The 18,364-nt window shown below is 32.1% G+C and overlaps 1 protein-coding gene across 1 annotated transcript; it reads right to left on the bottom strand.

The window, feature by feature from the left end:
- Window positions 1-2,500: 2,500 nt before the first annotated feature.
- Window positions 2,501-14,491, bottom strand: LOC114745196 (uncharacterized). The gene is made up of 11 exons (XM_028933346.1): window positions 14,462-14,491; window positions 11,321-14,056; window positions 9,504-9,743; window positions 8,632-9,372; window positions 7,587-8,420; window positions 6,983-7,393; window positions 5,487-5,588; window positions 4,885-5,016; window positions 4,616-4,762; window positions 3,542-4,378; window positions 2,501-3,040 (listed from the first exon to the last, which is right to left on the bottom strand). The coding sequence occupies exons 1-11, from the start codon at window positions 14,489-14,491 to the stop codon at window positions 2,501-2,503; spliced, it is 6,750 nt and encodes a 2,249-aa protein (XP_028789179.1).
- Window positions 14,492-18,364: the final 3,873 nt, after the last annotated feature.

The following is an 18,364-nucleotide window of genomic DNA, read 5'->3' as shown; positions in this document are numbered from 1 at the left end:
CTTTTAGCAGCTTCAACCAATGGCCTTTCAATGTTCTCACCCATCTCTTCAGTCCCCTTAGTTAAACCTGTTAGTTTTAAAAATGCTGAGAGTAAATAGAATGATATAACATTTTAACAAAATGAAAAATATCTTACATCTAAAAACTGCGAAGAAAAATAAAACCAAAAGAAGAGGAAGAAAGAAAAACATTACTTTCTTTATTGTTGACAGCTGTGGCATGCTCGAATAGATTCTTGCTAGATCAAGTATTTGAGTCTTGTGATTCTTCTATTAGTTTTCAATTCCCATCATAGCATATTAGAATCAATCATTAATTAGAGCTTTGTTTCAAGGAAACTAAACAAAGCTCCTCTCATATTAGTGAGAAACTTAATGTAGAATGGCATGAGGTTGTAGATAAAATAATTAATAAATTCCTTCCTTCTTACACGTGGTCATTTAATTAAACGATTTGGCACTCACAGAAGTTTTCTAGTAGCGTCAATTATTTTTAGATGATTTCGGATTATAAAAATCAGAATGCGAAGTATCAGTCATTAAAAAAAAAAAACCATTAATCAAGCCAATGAATATGATAACAAAGTGTAAAGCACTCTATTGAACAAAAGGTATCAGTCATTAAATATATCAAAGGATAGTGATAGTGATAAATACCTAAGACACTCAAATCTGTAAAAGAAATTAAGGCCAAAGTCAAAGAAACATCTAATTATTTATGGCAAATAGCAGAATGCAAGGCAATCTTAATACCTTTTTCTTGATTTGTAGAAGGGCTGGAGGCAATTTGAGTAACCGGAGCCAAAGGCCTCTCAGCACCTGAAGAGGCTTGCTCATTCAGCTCTTTGTCATAAGATTGACTTGGGAGTTTGTGTGTTTCTTGCTTCCCAATGTCTGCAATTTGATTAGGCTTTGATTGTCCTACTTGCTCCCCAGAGCTTGATGCTCTGGTAGTACTGGCACTCATTTGATGAGTTTGACTACTTTTGGTAATATCACTTGAAGATTCCTTATAGTTGCCTTCATCTTCTTCTCGAGTTGCCTGATTAAGGTACGCACACAAGATATTATATCTTGACGGCAATGCACATTTACATTCAACATTTTTACCCATATTTAAGTTTTCATTTGACTGTGTTTAAGTTTTACATATTTTTCCAGTCAATCATATTTTGTTGCAGCACAATATTGTCTAAATTTAGTTCTTTAGATTTTACAAATAGAGGTTGAGACACATACATGGTATTACAGGAGTGTCAATCATCTCAGAATTTATTTTTTAGCATACATACCTCTGTGAACAAATGGTGGATAGTGGTGTTGAGGTCTTCTTTCCAGCGTCTTTTCCCATTTTCCACTGTCACTGATTTTAGAAATGGGGCAATATTGATTCCAGACGAGAAATTTTGCATTTTGGGGCATCCTGTCACTTTCAATATCACCAAAGAGGGGAATATGAAGGTGTGTTTCTCAGAGCAAAAGCTTTTGAATCTTGATAGACAAGTTAGTTCCAAATACTCCAAGCTTTTAAATATGATTTCTTCTTCTGATCCTCCTTCATTAGTCATCACAACATCCTCTAGCATTCCACAATTGCTAATTGTTAAGCTTCTGAGGTGGATGAGACTTTTAGCTATGAAAGGTGTGATGAAGTACGTCAAGCCATTGCAATCCTCTACTTTCAAGGTGGTTAAATTTGTGAAAGATGCCGAAGGTGGTGCGAATCTTCTTAACCTAGAACATTGCACTACATGCATAGTTTCAAGGTTTTGAACCAAGGGATGCGATGTTGACTCATCATCGTTCCATATATGCTCAAGCTTCTCCAATTGAAATAGCCACAACATTTTAATTTGGGTGGGGCTTCCAATACAAAAATGACAAATTTCTTCTGAATGAAAGAGTGTTTCAAAAGAACTACAACGCACTTGTAGTGTATTTATAGCTGCAAATATTTGGATTAAATCATTCAGAAACTTTATTGGAGTTCCCTGAAAATATTGCAAACGAAGCATTTTGATCCTCTGAAAGAGATTTTTCTCATGTTTGCCATTCAATATCCTCATAGTATCCTTTTCATTTAATGGCAACTCCTCCAAATTTTGAGACACCTGAAAAAGAGAAAATATAATTTGTTTATTTCATCATATAATCTACTAATAAGTTAACATAAAACATATTTTTATACTTTTAAAAACCACATACATAATTATAGTTTTCCTCAGCCATGCATCTTTTTGTCTAGAGAAAAAAAATGTAATTAAAGACAGATAGAAGAAATTTAAAAAAAAAAAAAAGATGCATACCTTTTCAATATGAAACAAAGCTTGTTCAATTTGCGACTCATTGTCACCCTCCCTAAGCGGTTGGGAATTCAAATGGTCAAATGCAAATATTTGCAATTCTTCACATCCACGAACATTTAACCACTTCAACAAAGGACACTCTAGAGTATATCTTTTTGGATAGAAATTAGTGAGCTGTGTCAGATTCAATAGGTTCAAGTTGTTAACCGAGGAAAATCAAACTTGAGTTCCTCTAATCCTTCTTCAATTGAAACAATTTCCTCAACACCACAAGACTCAATGTGAAGCTCTTCAAGTCGCCTCAAATCTTGGCATAGTGAGACCGAAAACAAACATTTCAGGTGTTGGCATTTATCAACTTTCACCATCTGTAAATTTTCAAAGCTGATTATTTCTCCTGCTTCTCTGTTCCATATGCATTTCAAATTTGGAAGCCCCGAGAGTGTTAATTTCTTCAACCGACTAACTTCCTTTGATTCTATTACTTTCTCATCCAATGCATTTACATCAAATACCACTTCTAATGAATCACACTCTGATACTTCCAGTTCCTCTAATGCATATATCAATCGCAGTAAATTTGATGAAAAAATCACGTTGGACAAGAAGGTACATTTTCGCACCACCAGATGCTTCAAATTGCGGAATATATTTGGCCCATCTTGGCCATACCATAGTTCTTTCAGTTCTGGATATGCAGAAAATTCCAAAAGACTGAACCTACTAAATGCCACCTGTGCAAATAATTACAAAGGTAAGGGAAAAGACAAGAAGGGCAGCGAAACAAATTAAACAATGACATTTTGTTACTCTCAGCTAATAAAATTAATACTATTCATTCAAAGTATTAACTAACTATCATGTTAGCAGAAATAAAAGGATAAAAATATCTAACTCAAACCTAAACACAGCCTCATCTTCATTTCGTTAAAGCTTTTATGGCAATGGCACCAATATGTGATTTGGATTACATGAGAAATTTTTATTTTTAATTCATATAAAAGTTAAGATATATCCAAACGGATGCGCTGAGCAAAAGGAGAAGTGAATAATAAAGGCTAATAAAAGCTATAAAATCATGAAAATAAATATTTACAATAAAAATTAAAGATATTTTCACAATCATTTTTCGTTTTACATATAAACAATTGGCTTTTCTGACAATTTGTTCATACCATTTTCTCATCGTATATCAGGGGAATAAAGAATGGTTTTCCAGTGAAATCAAAACATACCTTGTCCGTAAACATCTTTTTTATTGTCTTATTCAGATCACCTTCCCAATACACGTTTCCATCTTCTTCTTTTGATGATATATTTCGAAGCTTTGGTGTGCTTGTGTCTCTCCCAGCTGAGAAGGTGTTCATTCTTGGGCATTGCTCAATGACCACTTCTTTTAACAACGGAAATTTTAAGAAGTAATTGGAGAAGCAAAACCTTTTGATCATTGGCAGACACTCAAGCTCCAAAATTTGTAAGCAGCTGAATGCAATTTCATCTTCAGACCCCTCCTTCTCTTCTGCAGCCACAATTTGCTCAAGTGAATTGCAGTTCTTTATTTTCAATGTTGATAATTTGGCCAGACTTCTTGCGGTTGATGAGGTAATCAAGTGAATCAATCCATTGCAATTTTCCACTTCCAAATCTGTCAACTGACTAAAAGTTACGGAGGAAGGCACTAAGTGTTTCAATTTGGAACATTGATCCACATATAAGGTTTCAAGTACCTCAAGAACTGGGTCTATTTGAAATCCTTCTTTACATATATGCTGGAGTTCATGTAAATTACTGAGTTCCAAAAATTTAAGTCGTGCTCCAGTTTTAAATTTTCCTTTGTCATCTATCGACATTTCTTCTTGGAATATCTCCTTGAAAGAACTCCATTCAACAACTAGCTCATCGAGAGTGGTGATGTTTTGGAGAAACCAATACGGAAAAATAACATGGTCATCGCAAAAATTTGCCAAACAAAGAAATTTGAGTTTGCTAAAGTGTTCCCCTGAAAATTGCCCTCGTAATATCATGCTTGCATCCTCACTATTTAGCGCCAATCTCTCCAAGTTGCAAATCACCTATGTACAGCATAGATAGAAATCGTTGATCAACTATTTTGTACACAGCAACATAAAAGAAATAAAATAGTAAGGCAGGAAGCAATTAAGTGATACATAGCAAAAAAATCAAAGATGACTATGTTGTTTTTTTTTTTTGGCAAAATACAAAAATTATTATGAAACGAGGCATGCATTGAGATATATTTATGGTGTCTGAACAATTAAGATTTTTTTTTTCCTATAATTATTGCTTACCTCTTCGAGTGTGAAAAGAGACTGCTGCATTGAGATGTGGAGTTTACTATCAAAAAGTCTTTCTCGCCACTTGTACTTTGAGTCTTGAAGAGCTTCAATTTCACACAATAGCGGACGTCTAATTCCCTCAATAATGGACATAGTACACTGTGATTTCCAGCAAAAAATCCCTCCAGTTCATGTAAAACCCAAAGCACCAATGAGGTCAAGCGATTAAACTCAAATTTAATAGGACTGTCCATGAGGCCTTCTTTGCCTGAAACAATTACTTTCATCCTCCTTGCATTCTTTATGGTAATGCGTTCAAGTCGAGTAGCTTGCATTGCAATAGAGAGTGGAAAAAGGTATTCCATGGTCTCACAGTCTTCAACACACACAAGCTGCAAACTGGGGAAACGTACCTGCCATTTATTGGAATAAGGCAAGTCAAACACAGACATGATATGTCATGAAACATGACCAATTATGATAATTCAGTAATACTAACTTGACCTGCGAATGATGAATCAAGAAGTTAAATCTTTAAATCTTAAAATATGTACAACAACGCGCAGCAAGATTGTTATGATTTATAAATCTCCCTGTTTAGCAAGCTTTAATTATTCTGGCGAAAAAAAAAAGAGGTTCCGATTGTCTAGGAAGTCTTTAAAAATTAGTGGCTAAAGTATATGTTTGGCGTTTTATATTTATACCATGTTTTATTCTTTTTTTTTTTTTTGAGCTGAATAGTGCTATATTTTTATTTCAGAATCAAGTAAAAAGGCTTACAAACACCAAAAGAAACTAACAAGCAGAAAAGGAAAGAATAAAGCAAAGGCAACACATCAACCAAAAAACAAAACCAACACAACCAACCAAAGAAAAATCACACAGCAGGCAACGGCCAAGACACGGAAAAAGCAGCAGCACAACCAATTCCTATTCTTTCTCCCACATCAGCAACCGAAGACAGTTCAGCACCACGGAGTTCTTTCTACAGAAAGGTCAACAAGGAGGATGGTGGCCAACTCAGCCATCCATTTGGTACCATACCTCCCATAGCACAAGCTGCCATGTGATCTGCAGCTTCATTCCCTAATCTGGCCACCAAGGACACACCAATTCCTCAAAGAACCTCTCAACGTGTTTTATTTTAGTCTCTTAAGTTTACAAAGTGCATTTTTAATCCCTCAATCTTAACATCTTTAGTTTCACTTAACGAAAAATGTTGATTCATTAAACTTAGCGATGACTACGTAATTAAACACCAACAAAAATGCCAGGATTTTAACGTTTTTAATATAATATTATTGTATATTGTCAAAAAGTAATATTTTTATATTTAATTAATTAACCAGCCAAAAACCATAAAAATATTATGTTTTTCAACATAAAATATTATATTTTTGCCTCATTTATTTTAATTTTAACTTTAATTTAAAATATTAATTGTTTTCAAAATAAAAATATTAGATTAAAAATATTAAAATGTAGGTATGTTCTGTCAACATTTAATTTTACAGTCTTCACTTAAGTTTGATGGATCAACATTTATTGATGGATCAGCATTTTTCATTAAATTAAATAAAGGGTTAACGTGTAAATTTCCCTACAAGTTTTTACTCAAGATTGTGAGATACCCACAAGTTTTTTTAGGTATAAATTTGCCTTGAAAGTTTCAAATAGTAGAAATATTACCCCTTTTTATTACAACATTAACGTTGACCGTTAAAATAGTGATGTGATCATTAACATTTTTAACTATAGGTAGTAATATTGCTACAATTTTAAACTTTTGAGACAAATTTAAACACAAAAAAACCTCACCAAAAAGAAAACTTCAGAGCAAATTTGTACCTTAATCCTAAAACTAATGGCGTTAAGATTGTTGAACTACAAATGCATTTTATAAACTTAAGAGACCAAAAGAAACCTAATGTAAACATAAAGGAAAAACATATAGTTTAGCCAAATTAAAACAAATTAAAGTTTTTATTTGATATGCGTGTCTTAAATAAAATTTGAACAATATTTTTTACTTTTTTTCCATCTCACATGAATCAAAACAGAATATTTATAAATACAATATGAAAAAAAAAAACAAAAGCATATATACTGCATACAGAAGCATTAAGGCTAGGAAGAACTTAGAAGGCACCAAGGCTACGAAACGCAATGAATTCAGAACTAGAAAAAACGTACGAGTATTATTTCACACAAACACACAAAATCCTTGTGGCTAACACAATATTACCATATTTTTATTGGATCTTCGGAATCTGCCTTTTTCTTAATTGAGTAAATACGGTAAAAATAAATATTAAACCTATGCTACATCTGTTCAAAACATAACGCAAACTATAGTTAAGCAGCAAGTCTCATACATACCTGTTGAATGGAACATGCACGACGCTGATGCTGGATTTGACCTTCTGTTGTTTCTCTAAAACTGACAGTTTCTTGGAAGTTCTGTTTCCATACGTGTTTGAGCTTAGGTAGACTAGAGAGAGTTATTCTCTTCAGCGGAATGGTCTCCTTAACAAAGACTTCCTTTCGATCCATGTTGGTCAGATCAAACACAACTTCCAATGACTCACATTCACTTACTTGAAGTTCCTCTAAGTTGGATAGCGCTTGCACCAAATTTAAAGGCAGCAGCACATCTGATAAAAAATCACATTTCTGCACTACCAGATTCCTCAAATTAACAAACACTCCCTGTTGAACAAGGTTGTACCACGATTCTCTTAACTCTGGATACTGAGATAGCTCTAACTGCTCAAAACTATGGAATGCCACCTGGAAAAATTGAGGTGCAGGGTCAGTAGAAAGAAATAAAGGCATAAATAAAGCAAACTAAACAGAAGGCTTTTTTAAATGTTTGTCCATGAAATTTTGCCATTGTAAGTCAGAAAAAATTTGTAATTATATGTAGAGAATGATCTTCTTCCTCTTGTCTATCAAAAATTTTTTAGTCAAATTCAAAACGTACCATATCCACAAACATCCTGTTTATTGTTCTGTTTATGTCACCTTCCCAATACATCTTTTCATCTTCTTCCTTTGATTGTATTTCTCGAAGACTTGGGGTGCTTGCGCTTTTCATAGAGAAGATGTTCATTCTTGGGCACTGCTTAACAACAACATTCACTAGTGATGGAAGGTTCAACACGGAGTTACTAGAGCAGAACCTCTTGATCATTGGCAGACACCCAAGCTCCAAAATTTGTAAGCTGTTAAATGCAATTTCATTTTCAGACCCTTCCCTCTCTTCTGCCACCACAACTTGCTCAAGTGAATTGCAGTTCGTTATATTCATTGTTGTTAATTTGACTAGACTTCTTGCAGTTGATGAGGTAATTAAGTGAACCAATCCATTGCAATTTTCCACTGCCAAATATGTCAAGTGACTAAAAGTAATAGAGGAAGGCACTAAGTGTTTCAATTTGGAACATCGATCCACATCTAAGTATTCAAGCTCTTCAAGAACTGGGTCTATTTGAAATCCTTCTTTGCATATATACTCCAGGTCATCCAATCGATTGAGTGTCAATGATTTCATTCGTGTTCCGATCTTAATATTTCCTTTGTCCTGTATAGGTATTTCTTCTCGGAATATCTCCTTAAAAGAACTCTTTTCAACAAGTAGCTCATTGAGAGTGGTTACATTTTGGAGAAACCAATAGGGAAAAGTAGCGTGATCATCTTCAAAATTTGCCAAATAAAGAATTTTGAGCTTCCTGAAGTGTTTTCTTGCAAGTTGTCCTTGTAATATTATGCTTGCATCCTCACTATTTAGGGTCAACTCCTCCAAGTTGCAAATCACCTATATGGAACACAGGTGAAAAGCATATGTCAAATATTTTGTATATAGCACCATAAATAGGTATAAGAGTGAGGTAGGAAACAAGTGATGAATAGGCTGCATAATCAAACCTGTTTAATTTTGTTTTTTAATACAGAAAAATATTATGAAAAGAATGCATGCATTGAGATATTTATGATGTCTAAATAAATTAAGTTTTTTTCTTCTATACCTCTTCAAGTGTAAAAAGAGGCTGCTGCATTGAGATTTGCTGTTTACCATCGAAAACTCTATCTTGGGTTCTTGTACCTTGTGTCTTGAAGAGCTTCAATTTGAAACACATGCGGACATCTAATGCCCCTAATAATGGACATAGTAAACTGTGTTTTCCAGCATAAAGTCCCTCAAGTTCCAATAAACGCCAAAACACCAAAGAGGTCAAGTGATTAAACTCAAATTTGACTGGACTGTCCATGGGGATCACTTCGTTGCCTGAAACAATATGTTTCATCCTCCCTGAATATTTTATGATAATATGTTCTAGTTGAGTAGCTTGCATTGCGATGGAGAATGGAAAAAGGTATTCCAAGTTCTCACAGTATTCAACCCACACAAGTTGCAAATTATGAAAACGAAGGTTTGCTTGAGCATCTCTACTCCAAATGTGTTTCAGCTTTGGCAAGCCAAATAGATGGAGTTTCTTCAATTGTGAGACTTGTTGTGTAGCTCTTTCGTCTTCATTATGGATTCCTTTGGCGGTTGATTCGAATATCTCTTCCACTGAACCGCAACTGCTGACAGTCAAAGTCTCAAGGCTTCCAAGCGTTCCCAGCATATCAGATGGGAAAATATCCACAAGTTTCCCACAATTGCTTACCTCCAGACTCTTTAAACTAGCAAATTGAAGGCGCCATACTTTCTTCAAGCTTTCCATGTCTTTAACTACCATGGTCTCCAACTTTGTGAACCGGACCTATGATACAAAGCACAGTTTTCAAATCCGAAGGAACCAACATTTAATATGAATGATATTGAATAGAACTACACAAGCGCAAATGTTTGATGTTATGGTGTTAACATTTATTTCAGATCTAATCGTAATACCTCTTGTGTTGCAAGGCAATCTGGAGCAATGATTTCCTCCATCATCTCACATTTGCTTATTTCAAGGTGTTTGAGTTTTGAAAGACTTCTAACCGAAAAAGATGAGAATAAATGCTTGAGTCCTCTACAATCCTCAACAATCAAGTGAGTCAAATTCTGAATACAATTGGCTTGATCATCCCAAATTTTTTCCAGATTGATTGAACTCAACTTCAGGGCCTCCAAGCTAGGAAAACTAACCTGTGATTGAAAAAATTTGTTACTTTCAACTTGGTAAATGAAAAAAAAGAAAAGGGAAAGATGACAATTTGATCCACTCTGAGAGAGCCATTGATAATTTGGTCTCATGAATTTAATAAATTATATATAAGTCTCAAAACATTTGGGTGCAATTTTTATAACTTCTAGACCTTTGGCCATTGAAAGATGACAAATAATTAATATTTCAATACTATTTCATTATAATACCATTATTTTAATAATATTTCCCGATAACAATTTACAAGTCTACTCTGCTAATTGCAAATAAAACTTTGCATCAATTCACCACGCAATTAATTTTTATTTTCATATTCAAATTTTACGAATCCGTTTAAAGCTTTTTCTCACCTATTCTACAAATTATTTCTTCGCATTTTATTATTCTTTTCTTTTTTTAACTCTTTTCTATTTTCACCTCATAAATTGGTTGTAAGATTTTTAAAGTTTTGATCATATACAAATTTTTTTTGCTAAAATTTACAAGTTAAACTTTAAAATTTGTATTTTTATAGGTCTTTCAAATGTTGCAAATTTATTTTTTTTCCGAGTTAAAAAATTTTTCACCCCGTAAAAATTAATTTTAACAAGTGGTATATTACAATGGATTTGTAAATATTTATTATGTAAACATCTTCTAAAAAGTAAATGCGTTTGTGCAAAACTATCATTTAAACAAGTAGGAAAATGGAGTATTAATATATTACTATGATACTAATTATAGTATTATAAATCTAAATTACATAACCTAACATAATAAGAAGTTTTCTTTAAAAATAAAAATAAAATCGGATTTCTATATATAAAAAACGTATAGGTTTGGATCACCTCGGAGAAAAGTTAGTTGTTGAGTTTTGTAAATACAAAAATTTCAATTGCAGTTCAAAGGAGAACTGATCAGTTGTAGTATGAAAAGAATTGGGAAGCAATTTATGAGTTAAAAATAACAACCAAGGAATTGTAAAATTTACGGATATAACTTGCAAAAGGGAAAGAGGACAAATTTTAAATGGATTTATAAAATTTGAAGAAAATGTGAGAAAAGACATAAGTTGTAAATAATGTATGATTTGTAAATAGTACATATGGGCTTGTAACTTGTTACAAGAAAATATTATTAAAATAATCATACTTACTTCATAAAAAAGATAATCATATTTAAATTAATTATTAATAAAATATTAATGATAATTTTTTAATGCCTTGCTGGTTCTAGTACTTACCAGCTCGTCACCCATCAATGGTGGTCAAAGGTCGAAGGCTTAGAATAGCATTTTAGATATTTTGCACGTGTTAAACATTGATACTAGAGATTCTTAGGACTTGTCTATAATTTATCTAACAAATCTGTTGGGACAAAATTATGATTTTCTCTAAAAATATAATTTATCCGGAGGGAGTACCTCATTACATTAAGAATTTGACATTCTACTTCTAGATTTATACATATATATATTTAAAAATACCATAGATGATGATTGTGATAGCTATTTATGATTCAGTCATTTGATCTAAATCGTAAATAACAAAATTATAAAACGAATGAAAAAGAAACATACCTTAGTGCCATTAAATAATGATGTGGCTGTCATAAAAGATGTCATTTCATTTGAGCAAAAATCATGGATGACTGGCAAATGACAAAGACTCAAGGAGCGTAGTGAATGAAACTCAATCTTCTCATCACTACTTATTCCACTATTTTCAGTTTCAATTAACACAATCCTCTTCATTGAATTGCATTCTAAAACTTGGAGCTCAACAAGTTGAGAAAGAGCTTTCTCCATTAAGATAGAAAAGAGATATACCAGTTGATCACAACTTTTGACTTTGATGATTGTGAGTTTGCCAAAGGAATTAATGGGAAGTGGGCCATGACATATCTTCACTAACTTATTGAGATTGTGAAGTATTAGTGTCTCCAATTTTGGAAACAAAACATGAGTTTCATTCCACTCCACTGTGTTGATGATATGCTGAACCTGGCCATTATTTTGGATATGGAGATATTTTAGTAGAGGAAATCCTTCTCCATTCAAATCAAAAAGCACATCGAAAATTCCATTGACTTCATCTAAGTACAAATCTTCCACTTCTTTAATCAATGCTTTAATCCCATGTTCTGAATGAATGCTAGTATCAAGCTTTAGCTTTAGCAACCTTGAGGTGCTTTTGCTCCTTGACCATTCCCATTTATCTCCGATGACAATCTTATATCTCTCAAACTTTTCAAACATCATATCCCTTGACAGCATCCAAGCCTCAGGAATTTGAATTTCTAAAGTAGTCAGGCTTGTCAAACACCCAAGCTCAGCAAGACTAGCACTTTCGTTTTGCTTAGCTGGACTTTCCTCCTCCCACTTAATTGAGGCATTGCCCATATAAAGTTCCTCTATGTTAGTCAACTTGGACAAAGTGTTGGGTGGGATGATCTTAATTCTAGACTTTGTCATATCCAACATTTTTATACGAGTCAGTTGTCCTATTTCACTCGGGAACTCCACTATGTATGAACCCCAAAAACTAAGAATTTCTAAATTTGTCAAGTCACCTATTCCGGCCATATTTTTCAAAGCACATTGATCCAAACACAATGTTTTAAGCTTGGTCAAGAAAAGAAGAGATATAGGCAGTGCAGGTATTATCAAGCCTGTCAAATCTAATGCTTCAAGATTCTCCATTCCCTCAAAAAAGTTGTCTGGAATTTTCAAAGTGCAATTATCAGTGCCACATAAGTAGAGAAATTTTAAATTGGGGCAGTCTAACTTTTGAGGAAGTTCTTGGATAAAACATAGTGTCAAGATTATCTGGGTACATCTTTCGAGAAAACCCTTGCTCGACCAATCTCGCACCTTGTCACCATTTCTTTTCAGCACGAAGACATATTCATTCTTATAAGCAATTGAAATAGCTACTTCACGAACAAGGTCATGCATTTTAATTGCTTCAGTCTCACTTGTATCATCATCAAGTAACAAACAGAATGCCTTCAAGGCATGAATTATTCTATATAATCGGTTTCTTGCATCTTCAACAGTATATGTGTGTTTCAGAACACCCAAACCAATTACATATTTCAACAAGTCACTAACCAACAGGGATGGTCCATGTACACCACAAAGCAAGAATACTTTCTTCATTTCATCATCTTCCAATCGATTGTAAGTAAATTCAAAAGCTGAAAAAACAGTCTCACGCATGTCCCCCTTATCAACTTGCTTTAAGTTGCTCAAGGCATCTTTCCAATAGTGAGTATTCTTATTATATTTTAATGACTTTGCAATTGAGACTATCATAACAGGCAAACCTGCACATCTTTCAACCACTTGAGTTGCTATCTTTTTCAAGTCACCATCTTCAACAGCATCACCAACCATATCTTCAAACAACCTCCATGATTCTGTATCATTTATTGTTCCAAGAGCAAAATCCTTTTGAGTCTCATTCTTATGTAAAATATCTAAACTTCTAGAAGTCAACAATAATTTGCAACCTTGACAAGTCTCATTCTTCTGTGAAATATCTAAACGTTGAGAAGGCAATGATGATTTGCCACCCTTAACATCCAGCTCAGAGGGAATTCCTAACTTGTCCAAATCAATTTCCTCCCATAAATCATCTAGTATAATAAGGACATTTTTTTCCATTTTTATCCTTCTACACAGGCGGTCGGCTCTTCCAATTGTGGTATTCTCATCCAAGTGGAAGCCAAATTGATATGCTATCTCGTCTTGAACCTTTTCAACATCCAATATTTCAGATATAGTTGCCATCGCCACCACATCAAATCGCTTTTCATCCTTAACATGTTTGGCAATATCTTTGACTAGAGTGGTCTTTCCAACCCCAGGCCAACCATAAATTCCAACTTTGCTTACTTTAGGGTCTATTAGAGACAACATAACCTCCTTCTTCAATGAATTTCTTGACTCAAGCTTTTCACTGCCTCGAGTAGCCAAAATTAAGCTTGCCATGCTAGATGCACGAACATACCCAACTCGACCCTCAAAATTCCCCTTTTCCTTTAGTTCAGCAACGTTGAATGCCATTTTCTTTGATTTTCTACCAAGTTGATGTCTTGATTTCAAGTTAGGAAAAGACCATTTCCAACACCGTACATTAGCTTGAGTCTGATCTTCATAAAGTTTTTCTACTTCTCCCATGGTCTCATCAACTCTTTCTTGCCATCTTTTTACATCAGCTTCAATCTCTCTGCCACTGCTTCTTTCTGCTTCAACAAGATGCTCGTTGCGAATTCTCTCTGTCTTCAACTCCTCAATTTTATCCTTTAGCTCCTTAAAATTTTCTTTGTAAAATAATAAATATCCCACTTGCCTTCCAATAGGTATCACAGTTAGCTCAGATATTTTACCAGCAATAGTAGTAAGAATTTCCATTGTTACTTCCTGAATAAAAAGACAAGAAATTTGTTTGTTGGATGAACAGAAGTCACAACAGATCAAAAGATAATGCCCGGCCCCTAGGGAAAAAAAAAGGACATATACACAATTGCTTGGCTTTAACTAATAGGAGATTGAGAGGCAGTATGACTATAAGTAGAAAATACGAAATCTCCCAAATTAGAATCCAAGCCGTCAATTCAAGTTTTGAAGGGTTCAATGAATTTGTCTATTATCCATGTGAGTATTTGCGTCTCTGTTTTTGTCTCTTCTTCCCGAAGAAGAATATGTGGCTTCTACCGGTGACAATGGCCTAAACTCCAACGCCATTGGAGCTCCAGAAGTGCCAGTGGAATGGGGAATTTTTTTCTTAAATTGGTCAAAGTAGAATTCATTTGAGGAGAAATTCTTGTGCGTTCCAGGAGCACCACGTCATTTATGGTCTGACAAATTAAAACCTGCCATGTCTTTAAACTTAATCTGAACTTTAACCTTAGCTGTAAGCGTTTTAATCTACTCGCCCGTCCCATATTATAAACAACAACTGTTATTTTATCTTGTCCCTAAATATAAACAATTTTTAACAGTTGCCTTAAATTTTTCTAACAAATTCTCTGTTTTGCCCATGATAAATATTTGTTTTAATGTAATCTCCTTTCATTATATATTCTTTTTCTTTCATAATTCCCTCATTATACATAAGGGTATTTTGGAAAGAAAACATTTAATTTTTACACATTTATTGTTTTTAATTTTAACTATCACTTTAATTTATGTAATTTAGTTCAAGGTTGCTTATAATATGGGATGGAAGGAGTATTTGCTTAGTAATTTAATTTAACAATTTCTTTTAGAAAGTCGTCCTTATCTTCTTTTTTTTTCCTGACTTTTCTGCCCTTGTCGCCAGTCCGTCGTCGTCTTCTCCATTTGTTTTTCCAAAACTCCCTTTTTCTTCTTTGTTGTGTGTTTCTGCGCCAAGAACCACCATGTTTTTCCCCTCCTCTTCCCTCATTACCCTTACCTTCTTCATATTTATCCTCTCTCATCTCCGTCACCTTCACCCTCCAACTCCTCCCACCGTCACTTCCGCCCGCCCTACCTCATTCTTACAGTCAGTGAATCCGTCTAGTTCGCTTCTCTCTAATTGGAAGATTCCAACCTTTACATCAATAGCTCTTCCTTGTACATCCCGGCAATGTCTATCTCCTTCTTCAACTCATGCCCATCTTTTTTCCTCTTCAAGTTCTTGAATCTGGTTACTTCCTTCTCTAGATCCAAAGCATAAGGGAAAAATTGATATTCTTGAACCTAAGTCCACGATTTGAAATTTATGTTTGATTTGTTGCTTTTGTTTTGTGTTAAGCGAAGGGAGGAGGGTGCTGGACAGAGGAAAGGAACACTACTCTTCATCTCGTGGGTATGGATGGAGTCCATGGAGGAAAAAACTGGACAAACACAGAGGGTTTGCCAGGGGGAGCGAAGATGACGGAGGAAGGCAGAGAAGTCAGGAAAAAAGATCGGTACGAGTTTCTAAAAGAAATTGTTGAATTAAATTACTAAACAAATATAGATAAAGAGATGATAAGTTTTTATCTGTCAAACTACAAAGACTACAAATAAGGTGGTGCCCTGGGAGCACACAAGAATTCCTCATATCCTGAAAAACTAAATTGTTTTAAGGAGTTAATTAACCTCAAACACTAATTTTTGGAAATTAAATGTAATAAATAGCTCATAAATTATTGTTAAGAACTCTTGTTGAATGTCTAAAGTGTGATAGTTATTTTATTTATTATTCTGAGATAATTAATCTTAAAATCCTTATCATTTCAATTACTCTTTTTATATTATAAGTAACAACTATCATCTTCTTTTTGTCTCTAAATATAATCAACATTTACAAATTGTCTTAAATTTTTGTAATGAATTCTCTATTTTATCTTCATTAATTATTTATTTTAATTTTCAATATATTTAGTATCTCATTTCTCAAACCATCATCTCTCAATCACACATTCTCTCTCTTTCAAAATTCTCTTTATTATAATAATTTTCTTATTCTCTTCCTTATATTCTCTCTCTAAATAAGAGTATTTTAGTGTCTTTTTACACATTTATTATCTTTAACTAATTTTACTTAACATTTTGATCTACCTGATGAGCTTTGATGAGCTCTAATGTTGTTTATAATATGGGACGGAGGGAGTAATTTTTACCTAGGTTTTGCTCATTTTTCATCAAGACTTTATATTTTTATATGTTTTTACTTTAGTTGGCTTCTTACAAGTTTTTTTTTCCTTTTAATTGTGTTTTTATAGTTTCAAACAATTTTTACTTAGCTCATTGAAGTTCTTTTATTCTTTATTTGATAAATTCTGATAACATTCTTCTATAAATATAAAAGATAATAATATTAATTATAAAATTATTTAATTGTACTCTATATATAATAAATTATTATAATAATTTTTTTAATATTATTTTTAAATTTTATGTTAAACATAATTTATATTTTTTATTTTATAAATTATAAGTTTTATTTATTCTTGTCATTATAAAATTTAAGTGATAATTACAAAACTTATAAAAATAATTAATAAATATTTCTATTATTTATTTTTACAATTATATAATTATTAATTTAAAATTATATTTCAATCTTATTTTTAATTAATTTTAAATTAATTTAGAAAATACATAGACATAATTAAAAACATACATAAGTATAAGGAAATGACTAAAAAATATATAAAGATCTGTTCAAAAATTGATTTAAACTATATCAGTTGCATAATCATTACTCCTTCATTTTAGCTCCCCTCAAAATGGGATTTTTAAAGGAAACTAAATTTTTAGACTATTATACCTTTATGTTTTTTTAATATTCTACTGTTATCTATAAAATATATTATAATATTTATTTTAAATAAAAATATATTATCCTAAGTAAAAGATATAAATATAAATTATTATAATTAAAAAATATTATAAAAATTAATTAAAATTAAAAAAATTATAATATTATAAAATTAATTCCTTTTTATAAATATGTATTATTCTATTAAATATATTTTAAAGCTGAAAACAAAAGCATGACTTAAAGAGAATAAAATTTTATTTTTTAAGAACATATAAAATTTGTTAATTTGACTATTTTAAATATATTATTATAGTAATTAGAATGAAAAATCATTGTACCTATTTTTTAATGCACATATTAAGATGATAATACTAAATTTTTATTAAATTAGACAATTTATCATTAAGATGTAAATTAATTTATATAATATATCAAAAAAAATATAAATTAATATGTAAAGGTAACATGATAAATTGATTATTACTATTTCTCATTCCCTTCTCTTGAATCAAATAAGAGATTATTAAATATCTCTTATTGTCTTTCTTTTTAATCAATCCAAATAAAATGAGGGTAACCCTCAGCCAAACTCCATCCTTCTCTCCCTATCTCCCTCCCCTACTCTTTCCTCAAACCAAGCAGGTTCCTAAGAAGATGATATATTAACTTAGTGATTATAAAAACTTTGGGATCCAACAGGTCATGGGATCAAGTCCTACTTTGACCAATTTTAGGGTGGCTATAGAGGCTGAAAAAAACTAGTCAAGCTGGCACATTTGGGCCTAAAAACTGCAAGGATTATGATTAAAATTTTTTCCTTCAAATAGGAAATGGATTTAAAAGGGATAGGGAAGACCAACCTGTTTAGATTTTTTTATAATTTTTTATATAATGCTAATATTATTAATTTTTTAAAATTATTAATGATATTTTAAATATTTAATTATTATTATCATTTTGAAATTGAATTTCATAAAATAGTTTGATTTATTTGGTTTTAGACAATAATTTGTTTAACTAAATTTTAAAAAAAGAGTTAATTTGAACTTTAATAATGATTTGACTTATATTATATATGTTGATATTTTAAAATTATATATATTTAATAACAGAGTATTTTTATACCTATATAACTTGTTAGTCTATAATTTGAATTAAAAATTTATAAGTTTCAATAATAATATCTCAAACTAAAATAACATAATAGCTACATTACAAAAATTAAAAGTAAAATTTTTATATAAAAGAAAAAATTGATATTTTTGCCATTAAAAAAATGCATACTCATTAAAAAAGCAATTGTTGATAGTGATAACGAAGTTCAAAAAATTGATGATAATGTT

Source organism: Neltuma alba, unplaced genomic scaffold (genome assembly GCF_004799145.2).
Source record: "Neltuma alba isolate B1F8T4 unplaced genomic scaffold, ASM479914v2 tig00004558_pilon, whole genome shotgun sequence".
NCBI classification, from domain to species: domain Eukaryota; kingdom Viridiplantae; phylum Streptophyta; class Magnoliopsida; order Fabales; family Fabaceae; genus Neltuma; species Neltuma alba.
Note: the sequence above shows the minus strand (reverse complement) of the source record. Positions and strands in the feature narration are given on the sequence as shown.